Raw genomic sequence first — 25873 nt, 5'->3', positions numbered from 1 at the left:
TTTGTCCTCCTTTTCTTTGGTACCCTACCTTTGCCTTGAAAAAACCCTAGCCTTTGCAACTCCGCCGTCGCCATTGCCACCGCCATCTGAGCACCGCTGTCCGAGCCTTCTCTTTCCCTAGTGCTTTTTTGCCTCCGTTAGTACATGGGTAGGAAGAAAGCCGTGAGCAAGTCCCAGGCAACCTTTGTGGATGAGGAGTCATCTCTTTCCGTGATCGAGAACCAGGAGTTCATGGCCATGAGGGCTGCCCAAAAGTCTTGGTCGGCTCCGACAATGACTAAAGACCAGCTTCGTGAGCTTGTTAGAGATGGTCTGATTTAGAGCAAGGACATTACTAAATGGAGGGCTCTAGGTGAGCATCGGGTCCCTGCTCTAGGCCCTGGTGAGATTATTCTCTTCGTCTCCTTTATCCATGCTAGACTTTGCCTTCCTGCTTCCGCCTTCCTTCATCAATTTCTCAGTTATTTTGGGGTTAGTTTGAACCATCTTACTCCCAATGCCATTCTCCATTTTTCTATTTTTGTTCATCTCTGTGAAGCTTTCCTTGGAATTCCTCTTTCTCTTTCTCTCTTCCGTCACTTCTTTCGTCTGAAGCTTCAACCCTGCCGCGAAGACACCAATGTTCTTGGCGGCTGCGGGATTTAGTTTCATCAGGGTCTTAAAAGCGAGTTCTTTGACTATGACTTGGTTGACCCTATGAAGGATTGGCATGCTAACTGGTTCTATGCCGCCAACTTGATTCCTTCTCTCGCCATTCATTCTGGATCTGGTCCCTCGGTTAACGACCGGTGGGAAAAGAACTCCCTGACATCGGACAAGCTCTAGGCGATCTAGCCGTTCCTTGAGCAGATAAGCACTCTAAATCAGTAGGGCTTGACCGGCTTTAGAATTGTCTTGAGTTTTCTTCGCCATCGTGTTCAGCCTCTAAAGGAGCAAGAGAACTTTGGCTTTGAGTACTCTAGGGCTGAGGATCCTTCACGCATGGTCCCTGTCCTTGAGTTGACCAACGAGGAGGTACTCGAGCGTCTTCAGAAGACGCTGAAAGGAGCAAGCGTTGTCCCACTTACCGTCTCTGAGTTCTGTGCAAAGAACCCACCTCCAGCTATAAGTTGTTTTCTCTTTGTGCGGGTACTTTTTGTATTTCTTTTTGCTGTGTCTTTTTTTTGCTTAATCTTCCTTGTCTTGTTGTCTTATTCTTTTCATAGGAATTGGGGCGTAACTTCGTTGACCCGATTCTCCTTCACGACCTCCCTACCATTGTGGGGTTTGGGAGTAGTCTTGCTGAGGCTTCTTTAACCAGTAAGTCACAAACTATCGTAATGCTTCCTGGTGTTTCTTCCACGAACCCTGATGTATATGTAGAGTACGTTCCTCGTTTAGTTCCTCGAGCTACTCGTAGCGTCGGCAAGAGGGGGCGAGTGGCTGGTTTTTCTTCTTCTGGTGTGCCCGTTGCCAAGAAAGCTCACCAGTCGAGTACTTCGCTAGGTACTCAAGTTATAGCTAGCATGCTCTTAGGTGAGCACATTAATACGCTCTATCCTTCTGTTGCTTGTTTTCGTCTTTAACCGATTACTTTTGTCCTTTTTTAGCTGGTGCTATGGTGGCCTTGGTCGAGACTGAGGAAGAAGAGGATGATGATGCACCCCTTATCATGCGGCGGTGAGTTGTTTTCTTATTTTCCTGTGGTTGAAACCTTCTTTTTGTTTTGACATTGGTCTTGATCTCTTTGTAGTAAGCGGTCATCGGGTATCGATTCTTCTAAGGCTCCTGCACCGGGTTCTTCCGTAGCTCCGTACCAAGTTCTTCCGTAGCTTCGGTACCGAGTTCTTCCGGGGCTCTAGTACCGACTACGCTGCTCCTGCCGCTGAGTGATGGGGACGTTTTTGCTGCTATGGTTCCCCTAGCGAGGTCTTCTTTTGGATTAATGAGGAAGAAGATAGCTGAGTGAGTGAATTCTAGTTTTATTTCTCTGCTTCTATTCTTCCTTTTTCTTATTCTTTTTTGACGGGTTTCCTTGTCATCTTTTAGGCCTTCATCTTCCTGAGCCTCCAGTTGACTTCTTGTCAGACCTCTAGTGTGCCCTTGCATACCGAGTCTCTGGACTCAGAATGCACGGGCACCAAGGTGGCTGTGAGGGGGATAGAATCCATAGCTGCTGATTTGCCAGCTCCCGAAGTGACTGTGGCCATGGCGGCAGGTCCATCTGAGGGATTGGCCTTGGCTTCCTAGGAGATAGCTCTGGTCATGCCTTCTTCACCTTGGCCGACTTCTCCATCTCCTTCTCTCGCCTCCGGTGGTCTGCCTTTTGCTGATGACGTGGTGCATCATTTTGATGCCACTCATTGGCTATCGGAGCTGACTGCCGCCTGGGGAAGCTTATCGACCCTTGTGACTTCTTTTGGGGAAAAGCTCTAGGTAAGTCTTTCTGCCGTTCCTTCTTTGGATGTTCATTTTTCCTTTGCCCTTATGTCTTGTTTTTCTTTGTCTCTTTTTGCTCAGTCATTCTCTCATGATCATACTGGCTTCTTTTTCTCGTCTAAAAACGAGAAAAAATTGTCTTCTGAGGTGAGCGCCCTGAAGGCCAATCTTGACCTCCTTCGGGCCGAGTTGGAGACTGAGTGCCAAATGCACCAAAAGGAGGAGAAGGCTCTTTGTGCCTGGGTGGTGGAGGCAGAGAAGCAAAAGGATGCTACGGTGGAATCCATGAAGAATGAGTGCAAAGGTATCGCGGGTTCCACTTGTTTCCTTTTGTATTCTAACTTCCTTTTTTGTTGACTTGTTTTTGTTGCTTCTCCTAGCTCTCTGAGTTGAAAAGCAGAAGCTCTCAGAGGGTATCAAGGAGATGAAGACACTCGTCCGCACTAACCACAATAAAGCTAAGGAGGTAATTACTCGAGCTGAAGAAGAACTCGCGCTTGCTAAGTTGATTAGGCATGGAGCTGATAGGGATCTTATGAAGGCCAAAAGACTATTCAAGACTTGATTGGTAGGTTGGCAACGGCTACTAATAACTAGAATGCTTTGTGGAAGTCTTTTCGGTCAGTAGCTGACCTTCTCCAGACTCCAGCGGATGACGGTCAATCTTGGGCTCAATTTATCACCCAAGTGCTGACTTGTTTCTAGGAGTTCGTGAAGAGGTGTGCCCATATGTGTACTAGGAACGTCCTTGCCTAGGTCCGGGTTCTTTCTCTAGACTTTCCTTTGTCCATGGTTGCCGATGAAGCCGAGAGCCAAGAGTACTTGGATGCTGTTGAGAGGTTGGAGCCTAAGGTTGATGACTTAGCTAGGAAGATTGTAGATAATCTTAACATTGATGTTTCTTCCCCTAATGACAATGCCTGATGTACTTGTCCTTTGTATTCTAGCTTCTGTAACAAAATGCTATACTTAAAAACTGAATGGAGAATCTTTGTTTTTCGTTGATGTTTTCTTTGTCTATATTTCTTTGTCTCGTAAACAACTTGGGTTGGTAGATCATTGTCTTGACAAGCTCTATTGATCTATCGTGTTCTTCTTCGGCTTTTAGTTTGTGCCTTGTAAACAACTCGGTATATGTAGATTGGTAGGCTTCCTTGATCTGTCGAGTGCTTGTCTAGCTTTTTTCTGTGACTTGTAGACAACCCTAACTTGTAAACAACCCGGTGTAGACCGTTGTCTCGATAAACTTTGTGTTCTTGTTAGTACTGAAAAGACTTAGGATATCTCCAGCTTCTTCTTCTCAGCTTGGCTCGTAGTGTGGTCAGCATCTGGTCCTATCTCTGGTTGCAAAAATATCCTAGGATAGGCTAGCCCCCGAGCGCTTCATGGTAGAGCTCTGTAAGTCTCATCTTGTTTTCTTCAAGTCTTGTCGAGCAGGAACAAGCGTCGTCTGAGTGCTTTCTTGAGCGAAACCATGTAGTGCTTCTTGGGATCTTCTGAGTGTAGCCCCCGAGCCTCTTTCTATTTGGAACAAGGAGCTTGAGGGTCTTGTCTTGAAGTTGCTCTGATTTATGTTTAGGCTTGGTTTCTGTTGTTTTGCTTTTTGGTTCGGGTGTTAGCTTATTAGCTACCCTCATCGGCGGGCTCAAGCATGTTTTCAGCTCTTTTGCTCTCGGCCGATATGCTCAGGCGTCTTTTCAGCCATTTTGCTTTTTAATTCGGGTGTTAGCTTATTAGCTACCCTCATCGGTGGGCTCAAGCGTTTTTTTTAGCTATTTTGCTCTCGGCCAGTATGCTTAGGCGTCTTTTCAGCCATTTTGCTTTTTGGGTCGGGTGTTAGCTTGTTAGCTACCCTCATCAGCGGGCTCAAGCATGTTTTCAGCTCTTTTGCTCTCGGCCGGTATGCTCAGGCGTCTTTTCAGCCATTTTGCTTTTTAATTTAGGTGTTAGCTTATTAGCTACCCTCATCGGCGGGCTCAAGCATGTTTTTAGCTCTTTTGCTCTCGTCCAGTGTGCTCAGGCGTCTTTTCAGCCATTTTGCTTTTTAATTCGGGTGTTAGCTTATTAGCTACCCTCATCAGCGGGCTCAAGTGTCTTTTCAGCTATTTTGCTCTCGGCCGGTATGCTCAGATGTCTTTTCAGCCATTTTGCTTAGTGAAGACGACTTCAGAGAAAGTCATAACAAGACATATGTTTTGTGGAAAGACCATCTTTATTGATCGTGAATCGTTGATAAGCCATAATAATACATATGTTGTTAATGAGCGCTATCTTTGTTGGTCATGATCGTTGATCTCTTGTGTCTTGTATACATATTTTCCCTTGAGTTGTTTTTATGCGTAGAATCTTCATAGCTGACTGATGTGTCATATATTGTTGACTTCTTTTCCGTCTTCAGTTATCAGCTTGTATGTGCCTAGTCCGGTGACTTTTGTGATGATTAAAGGACCTTCCCATGGACTGAGTAGTTTATGGCGTCTGTTGGTTTTTTGTATTCTTCTTAGTACTAGGTCTTCGACTTGTAACGATCGAGACTGGGTATTCTTGTTGTAGTGGCGTCTTAGTCCTTGGAGGTATCTTGTTGATTGAAGGGTAGCATTCACTCTGACTTCTTCTGTACTATTGAGTTATAATCTTTGGGTGTGTTCCGCTTCTCCTTCGTCGTATTGTTCTATCCTTGGTGACATCCAGATCAAGTCTGTGGGTCGTACTGCTTCTGATCCGTACACCAAGAAGAAAGGTGAGTATCCAGTAGCTCTGCTTATTTGAGTCCATAGCCCCCATACAACCTTGGGTAATTCTTCAATCCACTTTGATCCATAGTCTATTAGTTCTTCATACAATCTTGGTTTTAATCTAGCCAGTATGAGTCCGTTTGCCCTTTCGACCTGTCCGTTGGCCTCTGGATGTGCGACTGATGTGTAATCTATTATGAAGCCGCAGTCTTGTGCCCAACTTTGGAATTCTATGGCTATGAAGGGGAACCCAAATCCGTGATGATTCGATTAGGCATGCCGAAGCGATGCGTAATGTCTTGGATGAACTCGACTGCTTTGGCTGCGCTGTATTTTGTGAGTGGTTTGAATTCAATCCACTTGGTGAACTTGTCAATTGCTACGAAGATGTACTCGAAGCCGCCTTTTGCTTTCTTGAGGGGTCCTACTTGATCTAGCCCCCAGTAGGAGAAAGGCCAAGCAGGTGGGATGCAGATGAGGTTGTGAGCTGGCACATGAGTCTGTCTTGCGAACATTTGACAACCTTTGCATCTTCTAACGAGTTCTTCTGCGTCTTTCAAAGCGGTTGGCTAGTAGTAACCGGTGTGAAATGCTTTTCCAACTAGTGTTCTTGAAGCGGCGTGATTTCCACAGCAACCTGAGTGTATTTCGTCTACGATCTCTTTGCCCTCTTCAAATGAGACACATTTTATGAGTACTCCTGATGATGCGGCTCTTCTGTAGAGCTTGTCTCCTACTAGGACGTAGTTCTTGCTTCTGCGAACAACTCGGGTAGCTTCTTCTTTTTCTGCTGGCAACTTATTTTCTTTGATGTAATCGATAAAAACCTGGGTCCATGGAGTGGTGATTACCAAGATCTGGGTGTCTTTGGCTGAGATTTTAGGGGTTATCTCACCAGGTTGTTTGATAGAAGGAGCTAATAACTCCTCTATGAACACACCGGGTGGGACTTTCGCCCTGTCTGATCCAAGCTTGGCGTGGATGTCTGCCGCAATATTAGAATCATGCAGGACGTGTAGAATTTCTAATCCTTGGAAATGTTTTTCAAGCTTTCGTATTTCAGCACAGTAAGCGCCCATGTTTTCTTTGGTGCAGTCCCAATCTTTGTTGACTTGATTGATTACTACTGCTAAATCTCCGTAAACGAGTAAACGTTTGATTCTGAGGGTAATTGCCACTCGTAGCCCGTGGATGAGGGCTTCGTATTCTGCCTCATTGTTTGTAGCTTGCCATAATATCTGAAGGACGTACTTGAGTTGCTTTCCGTCTAGAGAAATTAGGAGGACACCTACACTGGCTCCGCCTAGCTTGAGTGATCCATCAAAGTACATCTTCTAATGATCAAGGATGGTACTTGACATAGGTTGTTGAATTTCTGTCCACTCGGCAACAAAATCAACCAGGGCTTGAGATTTAATTGCCTTTCGTGGGGTGAAATCGATATTGAGAGCACCAAGTTCAACTGCCCACTTAGATATGCGCCCTGTTGTGTCTCTGTTGTGTAGGATGTTTCTAAGTGGGAAATATGTCACCACGATAATCCTGTGGCTTTCAAAATAGTGGCGAAGCTTGTGTGAAGTGATCAGGAGGGCGTAGAGTAGTTTTTACACATGTGGGTATCAGATTTTTGATTTTGACAATACTTCGCTGATGTAGTATACGGGACGTTGTACCTTATATACACGCCCTTCTTCTTCTCTTTCTACGACAATCGCAGTGCTGATCATCGTAGAAGTTGCCGCAATGTATAGCATCATGTCTTTGTATTTCTTCGGAGGTGTGAGGATGGGTGAGGATGTGAGGTATGCCTTGAGCTTCTTGAAAGCTTCATTGGCTTCTTCTGTCCACTCAAACTTGTCTGTCTTCTTTAGTAATTTAAAGAAAGGTAACCCTTTTTCGCCCAGACTTGATATGAAACGATTTAGTGCCGCCATGTAGCCTGTTAGCTTCTGCACATCTTTGACACTTCGAGGAGGGCCCATCTCTGTTATGGCTCGAATTTGCTTAGCGCTTGCTTCGATTCCGCAATGACTGACCAGGAATCCGAGTAGTTGTCCTGAAGGAACTCCAAATACATATTTGTTTGGATTCAATTTCCACCTCCATCTTTTTAGATTTTTGAAGGTTTGCTTTAGGTCTTTAATTAGTGTATCTAGGTTCTTTGTCTTTACTACTACGTCATCCACGTATGCTTCTACGTTTTCACCGATTTGATCACCAAGGCATGTTTGGATAGCTCTTTGGTAAGTCACACCAGCATTTTTGAGTCCAAATGACATGGTTTTGTAGCAGTAGGCACCGAATGGAGTGATGAAAGATGTCTTGCTCTGGTCTTGTTCCTTTAATACAATCTGGTGATATCCTGAATAGCAATCAAGGAAGGATAATATGGCAGATCCTACTGTTGAATCCACTATCTGATCAATGCGTGGTAGCCCAAACGGGTCTTTTGGGCAGTGTTTGTTGAGATCTGTGTAGTCGACACACATGCGCCACTCGTCTGTATTCTTTTTCTGTACTAGAATTGGGTTTGCTTGCCAATCTGGATGGAGGATTTCTCTGATGAATCCAGCTGCCATTAGTTTTGTAATTCCCTTTTTAATTGTTGTCTTCTTGTTGGGAGAGAATCATCATAGTCGTTGCTTCACAGGCTTGGAGCCTTCATTGATATCAATTCTGTGCTTAGCCAACTCTCTTGGGACACCTGGCATGTCAGCTGGCTTCCAAGCGAAGATATCTTTGTTGTCCCGAAGAAAGTTGGTGAGCATGAGTTCCTATTTTGCCGAGAGATGGGCACTGATGGTTGCTATTTTGGAGGGATCGCCAGTGCCCAGGTCGATTTGCTTGACGTCGGCTTCTTTTGGTGGTGTGAGGATGCTGAGCTTTTTAGCCGGTATCTCTAACTCTTCTTGGCTTATTTCTACGGCAATAATGGCTATTTCTTTTCTACCATTGTTGGCTTGTGCTTTGGCTGCAATTTGGATTGCCTGAACATCGCAGTCGAAGGCGCGCTTCAAATCACTTCGAAGAGAAAGGACATCGTTAGGTCCTAGCATCTTAAGCAATAGGTACGGATAATGCGGTATTGCCATGAATTTTGCTAGTGCTGGGTGCCCGAGGATTGTATGGTATGATGAATCAAAGTCTACAACTTCAAACTTGATGAACTCTATATGGTAGTTTGAGGGAGTCCCAAAAGTAACCGGTAGAGTGATTTGTCCAAGTGGCATCGCTGCCTTGCCGGGTACTATGCCATAAAAAGGCGTGCTTATTGGTGTGATCATCTCGGCAAGTTGTAGTCCCATCTTCCTTAGAGTTTCTGAAAAAATGATGTTGAGTCCGGCTCCTCCGTCAATTAGTACTTTTGTAACAGTCATACTGGCAATGGTTGGATCTAGAACCAGTGGGTAATGGCCTGTGTTTCCTATGCTAGTCCATTGGTCTTCTCTTGAGAATTGGATTGGATACTCTGACCAATTGAGATATCTTGGTGTAGCAGGTTCTGCTGCCATGATGGTTCGTAACGCTAGCTTTTTTTTATGTTTGCTTCTAAAATCTAGAATTCCAGCAAAGATTACTGGCACTGTCCCTCTGGATTTTTGGAATCCCTTGTCTTCATGGTTGTCTCCTTCTTTTTTCTGATTGTCTTCTTTATTGTTCCCCTTACTATCTTTTCTAGTGTATCTTTCATTGAAGGTGTAGTAATTTCCGATGGTGTGCTTTCCATTGGGGTGCAAGGGGCAACGTATGTTCTCAATGTCATCATATCTTCTGGGCTTGGTACATTTCTTTGATTTGTCAGCCATTGCTACTATGTTGTCTGGTCCACGTTTTCTTTCCTGTTGTCTGTTGTTTCGATGATTTTGTCTGTCCGGGTTGTCTCGGTTGTTTCTATCCGAGAATCTTTCTCTTATTTTTTTTTCCTCTACAGTAATCATCTTTTCCACTGTTCGTCTGAATTCTTCATTGTTTCTTGGGTTTTCTTTGTAGAAATCTTGAAATTGCCACCTAGCCATGATTCCATGAGAGAAAGCTTCGATTACTTCTAGTTGTATGATGTCATGTACTTGAGCTCGTAGTTCGCCAAATCGCCGATAGTAATTTCTAAGACTTTTACCTCCTTTCTGCTTGAGTCCTTTTAACTTTGCATGGGTGATTGGGTGTGTAATAATACCCATGAAATTTTCACAGAAAGCTCTTTACAAGTCCTCCCAATTTTTGATTGATCCTAGGTTTAATTTGTCAAACCATTGCAGTGGCATGGTTTCTAAGGCCATGGGAAAGAACAAGGTCTTGATGTCATCGTCTCCTTTGGCCAATTCAATCGATTGCGAGTAGATCCTGAGCCATTGCTTTGGTTTGGTCTTGCCATCATACTTAGAGTGGTTGGACGGCTTGAACTTATGAGGTAGTCGTATTGAAGCAAGTCTGTTTGCAAAACAGGGGAATCTATCGTGCATTCTGGCTTCTATGTATTCTGATTCAGCGCCCCCTTCTTGCCAACTGTTGTCTTGGTGAGAGTAGTTTTGCGTGGTAGTCCGAGTAGGTGCTTTGCTTCTGGCCTTTCTTGGTTGTTCGACTCGGTCATTTTGACTATGATTTCTTCTACTTTCTCTGTTGTGACTTCCACTTGGTCCAAGTCTCTTGAAGGCGGACTTCCTTTGATTTTGATCTTCTTGTTCATGAGATGTTGCCCTTCCGTCGTGTGTCCTAAGGACTGTTGATCGGAGGAAGTCCTAAAGCTATTCTTATTTTTCATTGGAATATGAAGTCGCCCTGAGTTCTTCTAGTGCTTCTCAAATCTTATCGTAGGGTGTATTCGCTGCTCATCCTTCTTCGACCTCTCGCTCTGATTTTCTTCTATTGTACTCAGCTAGGTCTGACTCATATTTGATCCAAGTGTCCTTTCGCTGCTTAGCATTGCATTGATGTCCTTGTTTCAATTTGTTCTTTCTCTCTCTAGCTTGCCTCTGACTCTCAGTCTCGCCATCGTGCCCTTGGATAAATAGTGATATGTTGGATTCGGATTCATCTGAAGACCTGACGTCAGGTGCTTCTGGGGGGATTAATGGTGACCGAGGACGATGAATCATGAATACTTCTCTAGCGTGAGTTGTTCTGTCATCGTCTATGGTTTCCGTACTGCCAGAGTTGCTGATAACTTTAGTAGAGGCTTCAAGGTCACAGATCGAGTCTCCTTTTTGATAGGGTAGAGCTGTTGTTGTCGCGTTGTCGACTAGTTGAGTGCCGCTATCCATAGGAACGGATCCTGGCCAGTGGACGATGCAGTCTTGAGATGTTATAGTTAAGACGAGACCTTCCTGGGCTCCTTTCAGTGGCATTCTAAGCACCGGATTAGTGGATCCTTCGGGCCGTGTCTGATAAAACGTTGCCATGTTGTGGAGTCCAAACGAAAGAGGGCTCGACTTCTTCTGAGTGTACTCCGAGTAGTATTCTTGATAGATTGACGTCGTGTTCCAGAGCTTTGTTAGAAAAGAACTCGGTTTTCCGAAAGAACTCGGATAAGGCTCTGTCTTGGAAGCGGAACCTGAGTTTGAATCGGATGCGTGAAGTCATGAAATCTGAGTCGGATTAGACATCACGAGCTGCGTGAATCTTCCGGCAAGCTGATCTGTCGTTGTTGCCGAAGTGAAAAAGTCCTGATGATGATCTGAATTTTTGAGGAGACGGTTTTGGAGCTTGCCATCGTCGCCTGCCTTGTAGATCCACGAACTGAAGATGAAGGTTGATCCCTTTGAGAAGATCATGTTGTCGAGGTCCATCGAGCTCTCGGATGCAAAGTCGTCGAAAGCCCCTACCTGGCGTGCCAGCTGTCGATGTTTGACCACCGATAGCCTGCCACGGGGGTCCCCGGGGCAGTATTGTTTGGGCTTCAGTGTATGCGGAACTCGACGGTTAACGCAAGAGACAGTCGATTTATCCTAGTTCGGGCCCTCGATCATTGATCAAGTAATAGCCCTACGTCCAGTTCGGCGTTTTGCCTTTGCGTTGGATTGATTGTAAAGTGTTGTGTTATACAATTGTTCTCTAAAAAGTCTCATCTCTAGGAACCCTATCCTCCCTTATATAGTCAGGAGGTCAGAATTCTAGTCGGTTTACAATGAGAGTTCCTAGTAGGATTACAGAATAATACTATTACTAAGATTATATGGAGAGAATCCTAGTTGGACTAGATCTTCTCTCTTCCTTGCGGAGTATCCTGTGGGTCCCGCATCGACAACCCCCCTCTAGACGGCATCCTAGGTCCTTTCACATTTGCATTGTTTGCCTTCTTAGGATTATTATATCGAGGCATTGCCATAACATTCTCGTCAGCACGCTTACTGTCTTCACCTTTTTCTACATCAACTCTTTTTACGGCATTGTCTTTGATCTGCACTTCGTCCGAGTTGTGCCTCCGGCGCTGTTACTTTCAAGAAATTAGAGTGCTTAAAGCAAACCATCCCCTTTGGATACATTAGCATGGGATAACATCGTAGTATTCTGGTCCTATTGTGTCGGCCTACGAATCGTCGAAGTAATGATTGATAGGGACAACCAGGAGGGCATTCGTATTTCATAGTCAGGGGTGAAATTCTTAGGTTTACGGAAGACGAACAACTACGAAAGAATTTGTCAAGGATGTTTTCATTAATTAAGAACGAACGTTGGGGGGCTCGAAGACGATCAGATAGCATCCTAGTATATATATTTTTTTGTTAGCACTAGGTTAAATATAATTTAAGCCATACTCCCTCCGTCCTGAAATATAGTATATTGTGACTTCTAAAATTTATATGGAAATATAATGCGTTCTATGTGATGACTATGCCTAGATTTGGCAAATTGTTTTTTAGAAAGAAAACCATAATTTGTGGAGAAACTCTTTAATGGGGTATAATTTATGGGTACATGCGTCATTTGAGTGTTTCCTTAAGTTGTCTTAAAATTTTTAGAATAGACTATATTATAGGATGGATAGAGTAAATCATAAAATTGGTTGCAAACAAGTCCCACAAAGTACATCGAATGCTATAGAATTGGTAAAAGGTCCGATGGTCGGTGGTAGCACTATCCACTGAGAAGCGCTAGCCACTAGTATTTGAACCTAGTGTGGCAGTGTTTTCTAAATTTTTTTTCCAAAGAAAGGTAGGGTATATGCACGCTTGTGTGTTTCCTACGCACGGGAGCTAGAGCCTCCCATGTGTATGGACTCATGCGCGCGTGTGTGCGAATGGTGTGAGCGTGAAGTGTGTGCGTCATTTTGTACCCTGCAAAAGAAATGCTATAGAATTGAGGTGTCTTTTCTTTTAGAAAAAAAAACTTGAATACAATTTAATTTTTTAAAAGACGTGGTACTTTTTATATAAAAATACCCTTCTAATAATTGCCTGTAAATTTATATACTTTTTATTCTTAAAAAATACTCCTCTCTACTCCTCGGTGCCTAAAAAATTTAAAATCTTGTGGTCCACAATTTTTTTTTTTCGAAAGAAAAGGAGAGGCAGGCTCGTCTCATTGGCGTGCGTTAGGTGAGTAGGGAAGGCAACTAGGCAAGGCAGCTTTCCGATCCTTTTCACAGATCCAGGTCCGATACGGATCTACCTTTCTGTTGTTGTTCAAACAAAATAATATTCCTCCGATGCTCTTTTTTTAGTTCTCGTGGATCACAAGGCCAATCGATGCAAAACCAAAACCAAAAAAAAAAAAAAAAAAAACCCGGCCCGGCCAAAGCTTATTATTACCTTTGTCGGTTAAGGAAAGCATCATGCATGTTTATTTTTTTCCCCCCACTAGGTAGGTTTTGCTAAAATATACTCCCTCGGGGAAAGAATAGGCGTAATATCTTTCAAAAAAAAAAGTATTGCAGCTTTCAGATCTTGGCGACCAAAGTGACCTGCACCTCAGGCAACTCCGAAGTTACGTTACAGTTTTCCTCTGATTAAGCGAAACCCAAGTGTACCAAAATACCGTGACTACTGTACTCATGTCTAGGAGCACAACCACGAGATCGTAGCAAAGTGGTGGGCTGTGGTACAGCCGTCCGCCGGAGTCCGGCCCGCCAAGGGTTTCACAAGTGAAAAAAACTTTGCATGGCTGCGGTGCCAACATGCACATCACACCATCTGCCGACCACTCTTTTTTTTCTATAAAAACGGTGGATTTAGTCAGGTGTTCTATTTATAGCTTATTGGTGAACCTGGCGACAACAGTATGTGAAGGCGTGGGTTCGATTTTCTTTATCAACCCCTCCGTTTTCCTACCTATGTTAATTTTTTTTCCATCCAACGTTTTGTACACCTATATGTGTTGCAAAAACTATTTTTATTCTACTAATCATTTAGGGGTTGTTTGCTTCCCAGCCTCAATACGCCACGCCAAACCGTGGCGGACTGTGGCGGTGGCGGAGAAAACCAACGCCTAAGCTGTGGCGAGATTTTATACTGGGACGGTCTGTGGCTGCCGCAGCTTTTTACTCAACCAAACAGCAGCCTTCTGAGGTGTGGCGTGCCGCAAGTGAAGTATGGCGAACCATGGCGGGGAACCAAACACTCTCTTAGTGCCCCCAAAATTCTGTTTGAAGTTCTCAAATTTTGAAATTTAAATTTTAAATTGTTCAAATGAACTCATACGGAGGAAGGACCTAAATCAAAGTTGTAGATCTTGATGGGGTCTACAATTTTGCAGTTGAGTTAATTTTCAATTGAAATTCTACATTTTTTTGCTAGAAATAATTCATCTTTCTATTCCTAAATTAACATAAAATAATTGTAATGCTTCTAAATTTTGTCAAAAAAATGTACAAATTTGCATGGTTTGTTACATAATCATTAGATAAAAAACTAAAATGATTTTAACAAAGTGACATCACACAACGTTCATGATTTGATATCTCTCTCATATAGTTATATAGGAAGAGTATGAAGATATATCCAATTGTGAACATGTGTACTACCGCATTGTTCGAATGATGTCGGATGGAGAAATGACCAAAGCAAAAGCTGTAGATCTTGACGGTCTCTACAACTTTGTTGTTTGCGACTTTTTCAGTTAAAATAATTTGTTATCCAAAAATTTTGTTCGAAGTTTTCATATTTTAAAATTTAAATTTCTAATTGTTCGAACAAAGTCGGATGGAAAAATTAGAAAAATAAAATTTGTAGATCTCAATAATTTGTGCAACTTTTTTAGTTCCGACTTTTCCATTTGAAAACATTTTATGTCCCAAAATTCTATTTGAGGTTGTAATATTTTGAAATTCAAATTTTGAATGGTTCAAACAAAGTCAGATGGAGAAATGAACAAAACGAAAGCTATAGATCTTGATAAGTTGTACAACTTTGTTGTGATGACTTGTTCAATTGAAATAATTTACAATTCCAAAATTATTTTCAAAGTTTATTATACAAATTAAAAAAAGAAAAAAAACTTCAGACTATGTGTCTAAGCCTGGGCGTTCGGGTTACCCGATTTTTTTGGGTCGGGTAATTCGGGTAATTCAAAATTCGGGTAATGAAAATTGGTACCCGATATTACCTCCGAAAAAACACTACCCGCAAATTCGGGTACCCGATAATTCGGGTTCGGGTTCGGGTATTACCCGATATACCCAAATTTACAGAAAACAACAAACTACACTAAATTTCAATAGCGATCTATACATAATTTCAGCAGCAATTTGTATAGAATTTCAATAGCAATTTGTAGAGAATAATATATTACAGTCACTCATTCAAATAGAGAGAATTATATTCTAATAAAATGATAAGTTAAATGGTTCAGCTAACAATACATGATAAATACAAAGACAAAAACAAATCTTTGGGTAGTTCGGGTAGTTTGGGTACCGGGGGATATTACCTGAATTACCCAAACTAATTTTGGGTAATCAAAATCGCTATCCGAATTTGGGATCGGGTACCTCGGGTTCGGGTAATTCGGGTCCAGGTTCGGGTACGGGTAATGGGTATCGGGTATTTTAGGCTTATATGTGTCTACGTTGGGCCTCAAAATGATGCTAAGATTCAGCCCAAATTAAGTCCTCTTTCTCTCAGCCGTTGGATCATGGAATGGATGGCTGCGATATACCAGACTTGGAATAAAACGTCTTGAAACCCTACCGTCTCCTCCTCTGCTCTTCCAGGGACCTCCCTCTTCCAGACACCAGCGCCCCCTCTTCCTGCGCCTCTTTCCCCCCTTCCCCCCATCCTCGTTTCTAGCGCAGCAGCGGCTTCCTCGGCGTGTCAAACCCTAGCCTCGCACTCCAGAAGTCCAGATGGAGCCTCGAGAGGGAGAGATCCAGAGCCCGGGACGTGGCGGCGGCTAGCAGCGACGGCTGCCCTCGTGCGTGCACAGGGGCAATGACCCCACAGCTGCCCTCATCCGGCCTAGGGCGACGCGGAGGAGGCCGCCTGGCCTCGATCCAGCTTAGGGCGGCGCGGGGAGGTTGGAGCCGTGCCCATGTGTGATGAGCACGCACCAGGTTCTCAGGTCCCTTCTCTTCCCTTCCTGCTGTGCAAAACTTAGAACCCAATCCCTAACTTAAACTATTTGTGTGTGGTGTCGCTTGGCCAAGGAGGAGAACGTGACGCTTGGCCCCGTCATCCGCGATGGCGAGCACGTCTTCGGCGTCGCGCACTGATTTTGTTGAGTCATTCCTGCTGGGTACCATCGCTGAATTGAATGAAGATGCCTAAGTGAACATGATTTCTGTTTGTTGTGTTTCATCTTCTGTTTAGTTGTACAATCCCCTTACCAGTTATTTTAGGCTTCTATGACCTGTGCTGAATCAGACATCAAATCAATTGAGAATAATTTCTAACTGCAGATTGGCTTGTCTGTATATTTGCTCTGATAGCTGAACTTATGATTACTATCAATTGGCCTCCCCGTCACCTGTTAGTTGTGATTTAGTTTAGATAAATAAACATAATATGTGTTTGTTCTGTTAGGAGCTTTCAGACAGCTAATTTTTTTTTTGTATACTAGTTTGAGTTAGATTAATGCTGGATCATATGCGAGAAATGGTGGCTCCCAGTGCCTCCCGGTGGCCTTCACAATGAAACAAGGAAGCAGCTACAGCACAAACGTGATTATGCAAACCAAATCCTGGAGGCTGCCATGGCCGTCAACAGCAATGCTTTAGCAGAGATGGAGGTCCCTGAATCTTATCTTGACTCCCTACCAAAGGTATACCATGCGTTCTGTCCACAGCTTTTCTCAGTGTCAGTTCTGAACATGCTGCACCAAACTTGATTTCAGAATGGAAGGGCAACCTTAGGTGATATCATATACAGCTACATAACGTCTGATCAGTTCTCTCCTGAGTGCCTTATTTATGTTCCTGATGAATTCCCGGAAAATTCCGCTTCTGTATCTGTACTCAGTTTGAAAACTGGCGAGTTGTTCGAAATAGTCCTGATGGCCAAGATATCTGTTCTTACATGTTCTTTACCGCTTGTCTGGCGATTCTCTCCCCTATTCTGGGGCATATATAGCTCAGGTCATTTTATAGATCACCGCAGCTGTATGGTGTCGTTTGGTTGTGCTTTTGTTCCTTGTGCTTCAGGAGCTAGGGAACAACCTGGCTGCTGTACTCTTATATCACGAACAAGTTAATATATTGCGCTTTTGTTACCATGCATTCTTTTGTTCCATCTATGTGCTGTGCAGCTACATGAAAGTATGTTTCTCAGTCACGCTGTTCAAAATCTTGGTAAAAGCTGGGTGTATATGTAGGGTGTGTTTAGTTCCTACCCAAAAAATTTTTGCTCCATCACATCGAATATTTAGACACATGCATAGAGCATTAAATATAGATAAAAAAATAACTAATTGTACAGTTTGCATGGATTTTGCGAGACAAATCTTTTAAGCCTAATTAGTCTATGATTAGCCATAATTGCTACAGTACACATGTGTGCTAATGATAGATTATTTAGGCTTAATAAATTCGTCTCGTGGTTTCCAGCCGAGTTATGTAATTAGTTTTTTTTATCATTATCCGAATATCTCTTCCGACATCTATGATGTGACACCCAAAAACTTTTCACCTACGAACTTTTTTAAAGTGTTCAACGACCTAGCCCAGTAATTGTAAAGTGACGTGATGCTTCGGAATCTGACCAACATTACCCGCAGCTACTGCATGGCCACGGTTCATGGGAGCAACCTTCTGCCTCTGCCACGCCTTCTCGCTCACAATTAGGCCGTGTTTGGTTCGGGGAGCTAAAGTTTAGTTGGCGTCACATCGAATATTACAATGGATGGATCATGAGGTGTTCGGATACTAATAAAAAAATAAATTACAGATTCCCTCAGTAGACCGCGAGACGAATTTATTAAGCCTAATTAGCTAGTCATTAGCACTTTTACTGTAGCAATTAGTGTCTAATCATGGACTAATTAGGCTTAGAAAAATCGTCTCACAAATTAGTCTCAATCTATATTTTTAGTTTTGTAAATAGTCTATATTTAATACTTCATGCATGTGTCTAAACATTCGATGGGATAGCGACTAAAATTTAGTCCTGCGAACCAAACGGCCCCTTACTTTTCTCATTATGTTCTGCTACGACAGCAAAGAAGCCACTGGAGTATCCTCGGCAAGGGATGACACAATATTTTTTTACCGATGTTCACTTGCTTGCCGGCAAGTTAGTCCTCGTTGTGGCGAATCACTCACTTGATGGTTTACGCGCTAATTGGCATCACACGCCAAAATCGCTACCGGGTGCCGCACAACCAACACAAGATGAGGTTCCACGAGCCACGAGCAATCCACTAGAGTATCCAATTGCGATCTCCCGCGGGGAAGGATCAAGAACCCGTCACAAATGCAATCCTTGATTGGAGGCGGACACAATCACCAAATCACCAACCGTCTAGGTGACGGTAATCACCAAGAGTAACAAGAAATCCACAATCACAATAACCACCTGGTGCCACCAAATATGAAATCAAATGCACACACACTAGGGTTTCCCTAATTCCTCTCTTGAATGAGCACTAAGCTTTGAGATGGAGGAGATGCACTTCAAGCTCACAAGATCAACACTTTGAATCCGGCCTCAATCTCTCAAATCGAGTTAGCACAAAGATTGGGAGAGAGAAGGGAGGAGGAGCTTATTCTTCTCTTTGTGTTCTCGAGAGTATGAGCAAGTGGAGAAGAGTGAAAGAGAAAGAAGGGAAGGAGCCAGGCAAATACCCCTTCAGCCAGCGCCGTTGGCCACCCAACGGCTACAGAAACCAGCGCACCAGCACGCTGACACGCGGGCCAGGCTCCCCAACAAAAAGCACAAGCCGGCCAACGGGCGGAGACGGCAGCGAACGGCAAAAGGACGACACCAAACGGCAGAACCAGCGCAAGCCAATGGCAATGCGACAACGCCCTGCGCACTATTCCGTTAGCCACGAGCTAGCGCCGGCGCCGCTCCTCTCTCTAAGCGCGTGTTCAGTTGCGTGAATTTGAGAATTTGGGCTACCGTATTACTTTCGTTTTTATCTGGCAATTAGTGTTCAATCATGGACTAATTAGGTTCAAAACGTTCGTCTCGTAATTTCCAATCAAATTGTACAATTAATTTTTTTTTCGTCTACATTTAATACTTTATACACGTATCGTAAGATTCGATGTAATAGATACTGTAGCACTTTTTTTTTGAACAAGCGTTAATTTTGGCAGACAGGCATGCAACTCCTGTCTGCCCTCTCCCACGGCAGAGAAACACATGCACTATCCTCCCAGAGCAAGTATTATAAAGCAGTCACGTCACTTTTGTGCCGAGTTGGAGGAAAGAGAAGAGAGGTGGCCCACAGCAGTTAGAGTATAATAAGTAGGCTGTAAGTCGACTAAATACTGAGGTGGAGGAGAAAGAAGAGGAGAGAGAGGAGAAGCGGGCTGTAAGCTTACAGCCGGTTTGGGCACAAGAACTAAAAAAGTCTGTGAGAGAGACAAATGGGCCATGTATTAACTGTAAAGAGCTAACTACTATATGAGTAGGCTAAGAGAAGGCTAAAAAAAACCTTACAGCCAGCCAGCCAGCTGTATTATTAGCCTTGCTCTTAACGTGAGCAGCTTTCTATAGCACCGACGTGTCACCGCCAGATCATCTTACAGATAACGTAAACGGTGACTGCTCCAACCATTTATCTTTAGCAATGGCGCATTGCTCGCATATTTGATTATTTTATTTGTTTATCCATCCGATGAGCTGAGGAAACGGGAGAGAGACATGACCATTGCGATTAAAAATTTTCTTTCTTCAGTTATTTATCCTAAATCTGATCATGCTCTCTATTGTATCTTGATCGATAAAACAAATATCCTATTTTATACCTTTGCCTTAAGCCTATAGAATTTTATTTTTCTCTTTCTTCTTTTCTGAGCTAGAGCTTGATCATCACCACATGTCCATCTTCTAGCTCCACCATTCCAATGTACTTAACCTATCTCACATACTCATGAAGATAGTTAGTACAATTAGTTTTATCAATTACCAAAACCAAATTAGGGTTCTCAGGTGGGGCAAATAAAAGTCAGATAAATACTATTATTATCAGCAGAAGCATTATTACGTACGTACACTGCACCAGGAATGGTTGGAGAAAAATAGAATAAAAACGCATTACACCATCCTTGTTACGACAAGACAAGCTGTGATGAAAAGAGTGACGTGGGCGATGATGCATGGCTGTTCGGTAGAAGGGCAAATTCCTGAAATTTCACTCAGCCCGCTCACTCCAAATTACAAGATATTTTGATTTTTCTAAATATATTTCTGTTTCTATGTATTTAAATAATATAGTGTATGCCTAGTTAATCCCAAGAACTAATCTCCGTGCTTTGGTGTCTTTGGGATCCGATCACAACGCCTTGTTCTTATACGGAGACGTTAATCTCGACTTTTACTGGGGCTTCAGATTTGAGTCTCACTGGGTTCATCGTGCTGGCTACGAACATGTAAAACTGCATGTAAAACCAGTGAACACACAGGATGCGTTCCTTAAACTGCATGTAAAACTGCTACGAACAACCAAAGCTCTCAAAAATTGGAGGCGGAAATCAAATTTTACTACAGTTCAAACATACAATAATTAGACCACCATAAAAATTTCACTACAATTGAATCATAGAAACTATAGTTATAAATTATTCTAATTAATTACAGAAAAGCATAGATCTAAATCTACAGCAAAAACTCTGTACTAAAGCATACCATATTATATATTCACTGTGTAGATCTACTCATGTGGAGTCCAATAAAATAATAGTTTCTATTTTATGTTTTTTCTGTGATTTACTATAATTTCTCAACGATTTAGCCAAAATAAATAAAAAAAAGATAAAACCACCTTTAAAACCGCTCCAGGTAGGTAAAATGCATGATTTAAAAAGTTGAGGGAGGTGGTTTGTCTGGTTTTGAAGTTCAGAGAGGAAGAACACACTTTCGTAAAAGGTGAGGGAGGGAAGTGGACTTTTTACGAGAAAAAATGGTACCGGGCAAAATAATTCGGCTCAATTTGAATTTTCGGCCTAGCCGAAGGTCCCTAGCAGCCCACATAAACCCTCCTTACATATAAAAGCACAGACACAACAGTAGAAACCCTAGAAATTTATTTTTCCTCCCTCCCCTTCGTCTGGATCGCCGGCGGCCCTTGTTAGCTCTCCAAGATGAAAGCCGCCGTCGCTCTGCTCGTGCTCGTGGCTGCCTTGGCCCTGGTGGCCACGGTGCAGGCCGGCTTCTACTTCACGGCGGAGGACCTGGAGAGCGACGAGGCTCTGTGGGAGCTATACGGCCGATGGGCTGCTCACCATGGTGTGGTGCGCGAGCCCGGCCGCTTCATGACCTTCAAGGCGAACGCCCACATGCTCCACGACAAGCAGCGACACGTGGGCGAGCTGATGGCCCTCAATGTCTTCGGCGACCGGTCCTTTGACGAGGTCGTGGCAACCACGTCGTGCGTGGGGAGCCCCTCTCCCACGGAGCTGGAGGAGTTGCCCGTCATCGACCTTGACCTCCTCGCCGCCACGCAAGATCTCTCCACCAAAGTCGACTGGAGGTCTGAAAATGCTGTCACTGATGTCAAGGACCAGGGTCTCTGCGGCAGCTGTTGGGCGTTCGCCACAGCCGCTGCCGTGGAGGGCCGTCAGGCCATCAGGACAGGAGTAAATCGGCGGCTTCTCTCTCGGCCCAGTTCCTCCTCGACTGTACCTACCCAGGGGCGGACACAGCGGTGTGGCGGGGGGCTCAAGCCCCCCTACCAATTTCGCAGCAGTGGAACCCCCGTGGAGCCCTATGATTTTTTAGGAAAAATTCTATAGTGTAGGGGCTGAGACTTAAGATCGACCAACAGTGTTGTTCAGCCCCCTGAAATATTTTCTGGGTCCACCGCTGTACCTACCCGTACGTCGACCACAGAAGTAACTGCAGCAGCGGCAGTAGGTATGCGGCACTTGCTCTGATCAAGCAGGTGGGCGGTATACCATCCGAGTCCGAGTACCACCCATACCAGGGGTTTCGGGGCATTTGCGACACTGGCAGGTTTCACTGGTCCGCGAAAGTATCAGGCTGGTTTAGACTGCAGAGGTTCAACGCGATGAATCTGAAGCTGGAGGTGTCGCAAGAGCCGATACCTGTTCTTATCGGGGTGGACGCGGACTTCGTTCATTGGGATCCGAGGGTCCGCGGCCCCGTCTACTATGGGGCGGGCACCACCACCCTCACCCACGCCGTCTTGGTCGTGGGATACGACGTCGACGATCTGGGCGAGCATTACTGGATAGTCAAGAATTCATGGGGGCGATCACGGCTACATCAACATCAACGTCGCGGCCAACAACGCGGGATCGTTGGCAAGTCGGGGGTCGCCGGCATCCTCACCCATGCGATATATGTTGAGTAGCTGTACGTGCTGGTATGTACTGTAAGTTTTACTTATTATTGAGTGATTAGATTCTCTCTATGTTCTCGAGCAAGGATCGATTGTTAGTTTCATTGTTGGCTATGTGTTCTGTATACTTACAGTTGATCATTTTAAGCATACTTACAGTTGCAATATTGGTAATTTACTTACAGTTTCAGTTTAATTCTAGTTGGTGGATAATATTGACTGTAATTAGTATCTTCTAGGTTGGAAAGCTTGGCCCTGCAAACCAAACTTCATCATGCATGACTGTCCACTTTACTACTCTACTTTTGCATTCCTGCAACTTCTGCCACAACGAACCCATGCCAATCTTATATGGCCAAGCATTCCCTGAGAATTGTTACAATTTGATGTAAACGCACACATGCTGGTTACAGTTTTAGAAAATATTATAACTCAATGCATCTAATCTAACGGCACTATAAATAATTGTATATAAGTTTTCTACAAGTGGCTTTACCTTTGTTGATTACCTCCTTGGTTGAAAATGCAGGTGCTACTGGAATTTGGAGACCAAGGAGTGCCCCCCGTGAAAATAAATAAATAAATAAGAAAGCTTCTGTGAGCAGTGATTCTCTAAAAATCAAGCTGTCCTGAGAATCAAGCTGTCCTGAGAATCTGCTAGCTGGAGAAATAAATGGGTTTGGCAACTTGATTTTCTTTTGGTGTGTGATTGTCTGTGCTAAGGGAACAATGACATGTATGTCCTTGAAGCTTGATAACTTATCTGCACCAATGTTTAATATTACAAGATGGCATTTCTTTTAAACATCGTATCTGAACATGTACACAGGCTTAAACGAATTGATTCAACATTGAACTGAGCGAAAACATCGCAAAATAATGCTTAGCAAGAAATCTCATACTGTGTACATGTCATCAATTATGCCTTCAGAGGGCAAAACAAAAACCCTTGAGGAAATAGGAGAAAAAATCATCGGAAAGTGACGCACAGCTACAGACAACCTTCTCCCTCTTGCTTCTACCTGGCCCATGTCGTCATCAAAAAAATCCCTTTTCGTTGGGCTGGATTCAGAATTAGAGCCATAATGCACCCCAGAACCCCACTTAGAATAATTATCAATGTCACAGTTGAAATCACTCGCTGTTTTATGAATGTTTTCTTTATGTCTGTCTAACTTCTCATACTTCTTAAGAAGCTCATCATGGTCCTGAATAAGTAAGGTTTCATATTCTCGGAACGCATCTGGCCCGAGTGGAGAATCGACATATGCTGAATGTCCAACCTGCATTAAATTTCCCAAATGATTCAAGGTCCTTGTTAAAAAAAAGGCAGTATATCGATATAGTTTCAAGAACGCTTTCAAAAACAAGATGAATAGCAATAGCACGATAAACAGTTATGTAGCATTTTTCCCAGTGATGCTGAAGTTATTGCGGATTACAAAGAAACTATATTCCTCAAGCATATTCATTCAGTAAACAGTGAATCAGATATAGCCATATAGGGCATGTTTGGTTCGTGCCTAACCTTACCATACCTAACCTTAGGCAAACAGAAAGTGTGGCAAACAAAATCCACTGGGAACACTGGGGAGCCCCTCTCCCCCGGAGCTGGAGGAGTTGCCCGTCATCGACCTCGACCACCTCGCCGCCACCCCAACGAAGTCGACTGGAGGTCTGCAAATGCTGTCACTTATGTCAAGAGGCAGGGTCGCTGCGGTGGACGTGGAGGGCCGTCATGCCATCAAGACAAAATCGGCTGCTGTTGGCCAGTCGGGGGTCGCCGGCATCCTCACCAATGCCATATATGTTGATGTTCAGTAGCTGTGCTGGTAAGTTTTACTTATTACTTGTGTGATTAGATTCTCTCTTATTTTCTCTATGTTCTCGAGCAAGGATCGATTTTGGGGAAGGGAAGAGATCGAGTGTGTGTTTCTGTTAGTTTCATTGTTGGCTATGTGTTCTGTATACTTACAGTTGATCATTTTAAGCATACTTACAGTTGCAATATTGGTACAGTTTCAATTTAATTGTAGTTGGTGGATAATGTTGACCGTAATTAGTATCTAGGTTGGAAAGCTTGGCCCTGCAAACCAAAGTTCATCATGACTGTCCTCATTTTGTCCACTTTACTATACTTTTGCATTCCTGCAACTTCTGCCACAACGAACCCATGCCAATCTTATATGGCCAAGCATTCCCTGAGAATTGAATTCAGATTTGTTACAATTTGATGTAAACGCACACATGCTAGTTACAGTTTTAGAAAATATGGCACTATAAATAATTGTATATAAGTGTCGGTGTTTCGAACAAACACTGGCTAGTAAATTTATGATTATTACGCGTTAGGCCCAGATGGTGCACTAAAGGACACGAGGTTTATACTGGTTCGAGCTAAATGTCTCTACGTCTAGTTTGCTGCTGCTGCTCGTGTCATTAGTACCGAAAATGGTTCGTAGTAGGGGGGTACAAAACTGTCGAGAGAGGGACGAGTCCCAAGTCTCTGATGGAATGATCGAGAAGGTTGCCGAGAGCTTGGTCGCAGCTCAGCTGTGTATGAAGTATTGTGTGTGTTCAACTTATCCGTCAAGAGTCGGTCCCCCTTGTTGGAGGAAGCGCACCCCCTTTTATAGATGAAGGGGACGACTTTACAAGTGGGAGGGAAAGGGCGCGTATGCTACCGAGCCTTGTTGTCCACGTCTACCAAGCCTTGTTGCCCATACCGGCGGGCACCAGATAATGGTAGGCGCCTACAACACTGTCGATGTTACTGTAGAATGTCAGGGTGGCTGCAGAGTACTGCTCCGCGCAGGGTATGGTCTCTGGTACAGTGGTTTTGACTTGTGAGCCTTGCCTTGCCTTTTTCCGCACGTCTTCTAGTTCCTACGAGCCCCGGTCGAAGGGACGCGGGGTCGAAAGTAGCATTTTGGGCAAGGCCTTCCGATCAGAGAGGACGTCCGGAGGCCGAAGCGAGTGCTCTGAACAGAGTGGTGGGCCCAAGGGGTCGTGGAGCGGGCGCCGCTCCTTTCGGACCACGGCGTGGTGACAGTTCACCCATCATTGTAGAGGGCGCGAGTCTCTTCCTGGACCGTAGTGGTTGTCGTATGTCTATGTCAGGTTCCGTGTCTGAGGGCTGAAGGCGACGCCTACAATACTGTTCGGACTCTGCAATGCCGGAATGGTCTAAAGCGCCCATCCCATCGTACCCTGGCGGTACTTTTCCTACCGCGGCGCAGGGCATGGTCCTTGGTGCTGTGTTTGACTCGAATGTCATGTCGTACCCTGCGCTTATCCTTATGAAGGAGCAGGGTGTACTTGTAAGGCGAGGCGGAGTCTGCCCTCGGTCGTCGAGCGAGGCGGAGCTGGTCCTTGGCCGTCGGGCGAGGCGGAGTCTACCCTCGGCCGTCGGAGGCGGAGCCTAGCCCTCGGGGGCCGGGCGAGGCGGAACCAGTCTTCCGTTGTTTCGAACAAGAGACGCAGTAACGTTCTCATCTGATCGGGAGTGTCAACGTTCGATGGTTATTAGTCCCACCTCATTGGGTACCTCGGTATTAGGTCCCCGACAGTAGCCCCCGAGCCCCTGGGTGATTCGGATAGAATCGCTCGGAGGGTATTTTGATTCGCTAGAGGGTGCGCACGAGCGCACCCATTGGGTGTAGCCCCCGAGCCCCCGGGTGATTCGGATAGGACCGCCCGGGGGGTAATTTCGGATCCTTTGCAGGTAAGGTTATGGGATTTGGTTTCGTCAACCGGAAAGCTTTAAGGGAACCCTGGTGTCCCATTCGTGGGGATTTTGTCTAGGGTCAGCCTGGCTGGGGCTCGAC

General features: G+C 44.3%; 1 protein-coding gene across 1 annotated transcript; it reads left to right on the top strand.

The window, feature by feature from the left end:
- The first annotated feature begins 20826 nt into the window (after nucleotides 1–20826).
- Nucleotides 20827–22058, top strand: LOC136510238 (cysteine endopeptidase Rep1-like). Its single transcript, XM_066504761.1, has 2 exons — nucleotides 20827–21321; nucleotides 21627–22058. The coding sequence occupies exons 1-2, from the start codon at nucleotides 20827–20829 to the stop codon at nucleotides 22056–22058; spliced, it is 927 nt and encodes a 308-aa protein (XP_066360858.1).
- Nucleotides 22059–25873: the final 3815 nt, after the last annotated feature.

This window comes from Miscanthus floridulus, chromosome 16 (genome assembly GCF_019320115.1).
Source record: "Miscanthus floridulus cultivar M001 chromosome 16, ASM1932011v1, whole genome shotgun sequence".
NCBI lineage: Eukaryota > Viridiplantae > Streptophyta > Magnoliopsida > Poales > Poaceae > Miscanthus > Miscanthus floridulus.
This window is presented reverse-complemented; position numbering and strand designations above follow the sequence as displayed.

What these genes read in the sequence shown, in the direction of transcription:
- LOC136510238 (XM_066504761.1), top strand. Translation starts at nt 20,827, where the DNA reads ATGAAAGCCGCCGTCGCTCTGCTCGTGCTCGTGGCTGCCTTGGCCCTG. An exon ending in GTCAGGCCATCAGGACAGGA is followed by an intron (nt 21,322 to 21,626) that starts GTAAATCGGCGG and finishes CTGATCAAGCAG; the next exon opens with GTGGGCGGTATACCATCCGA.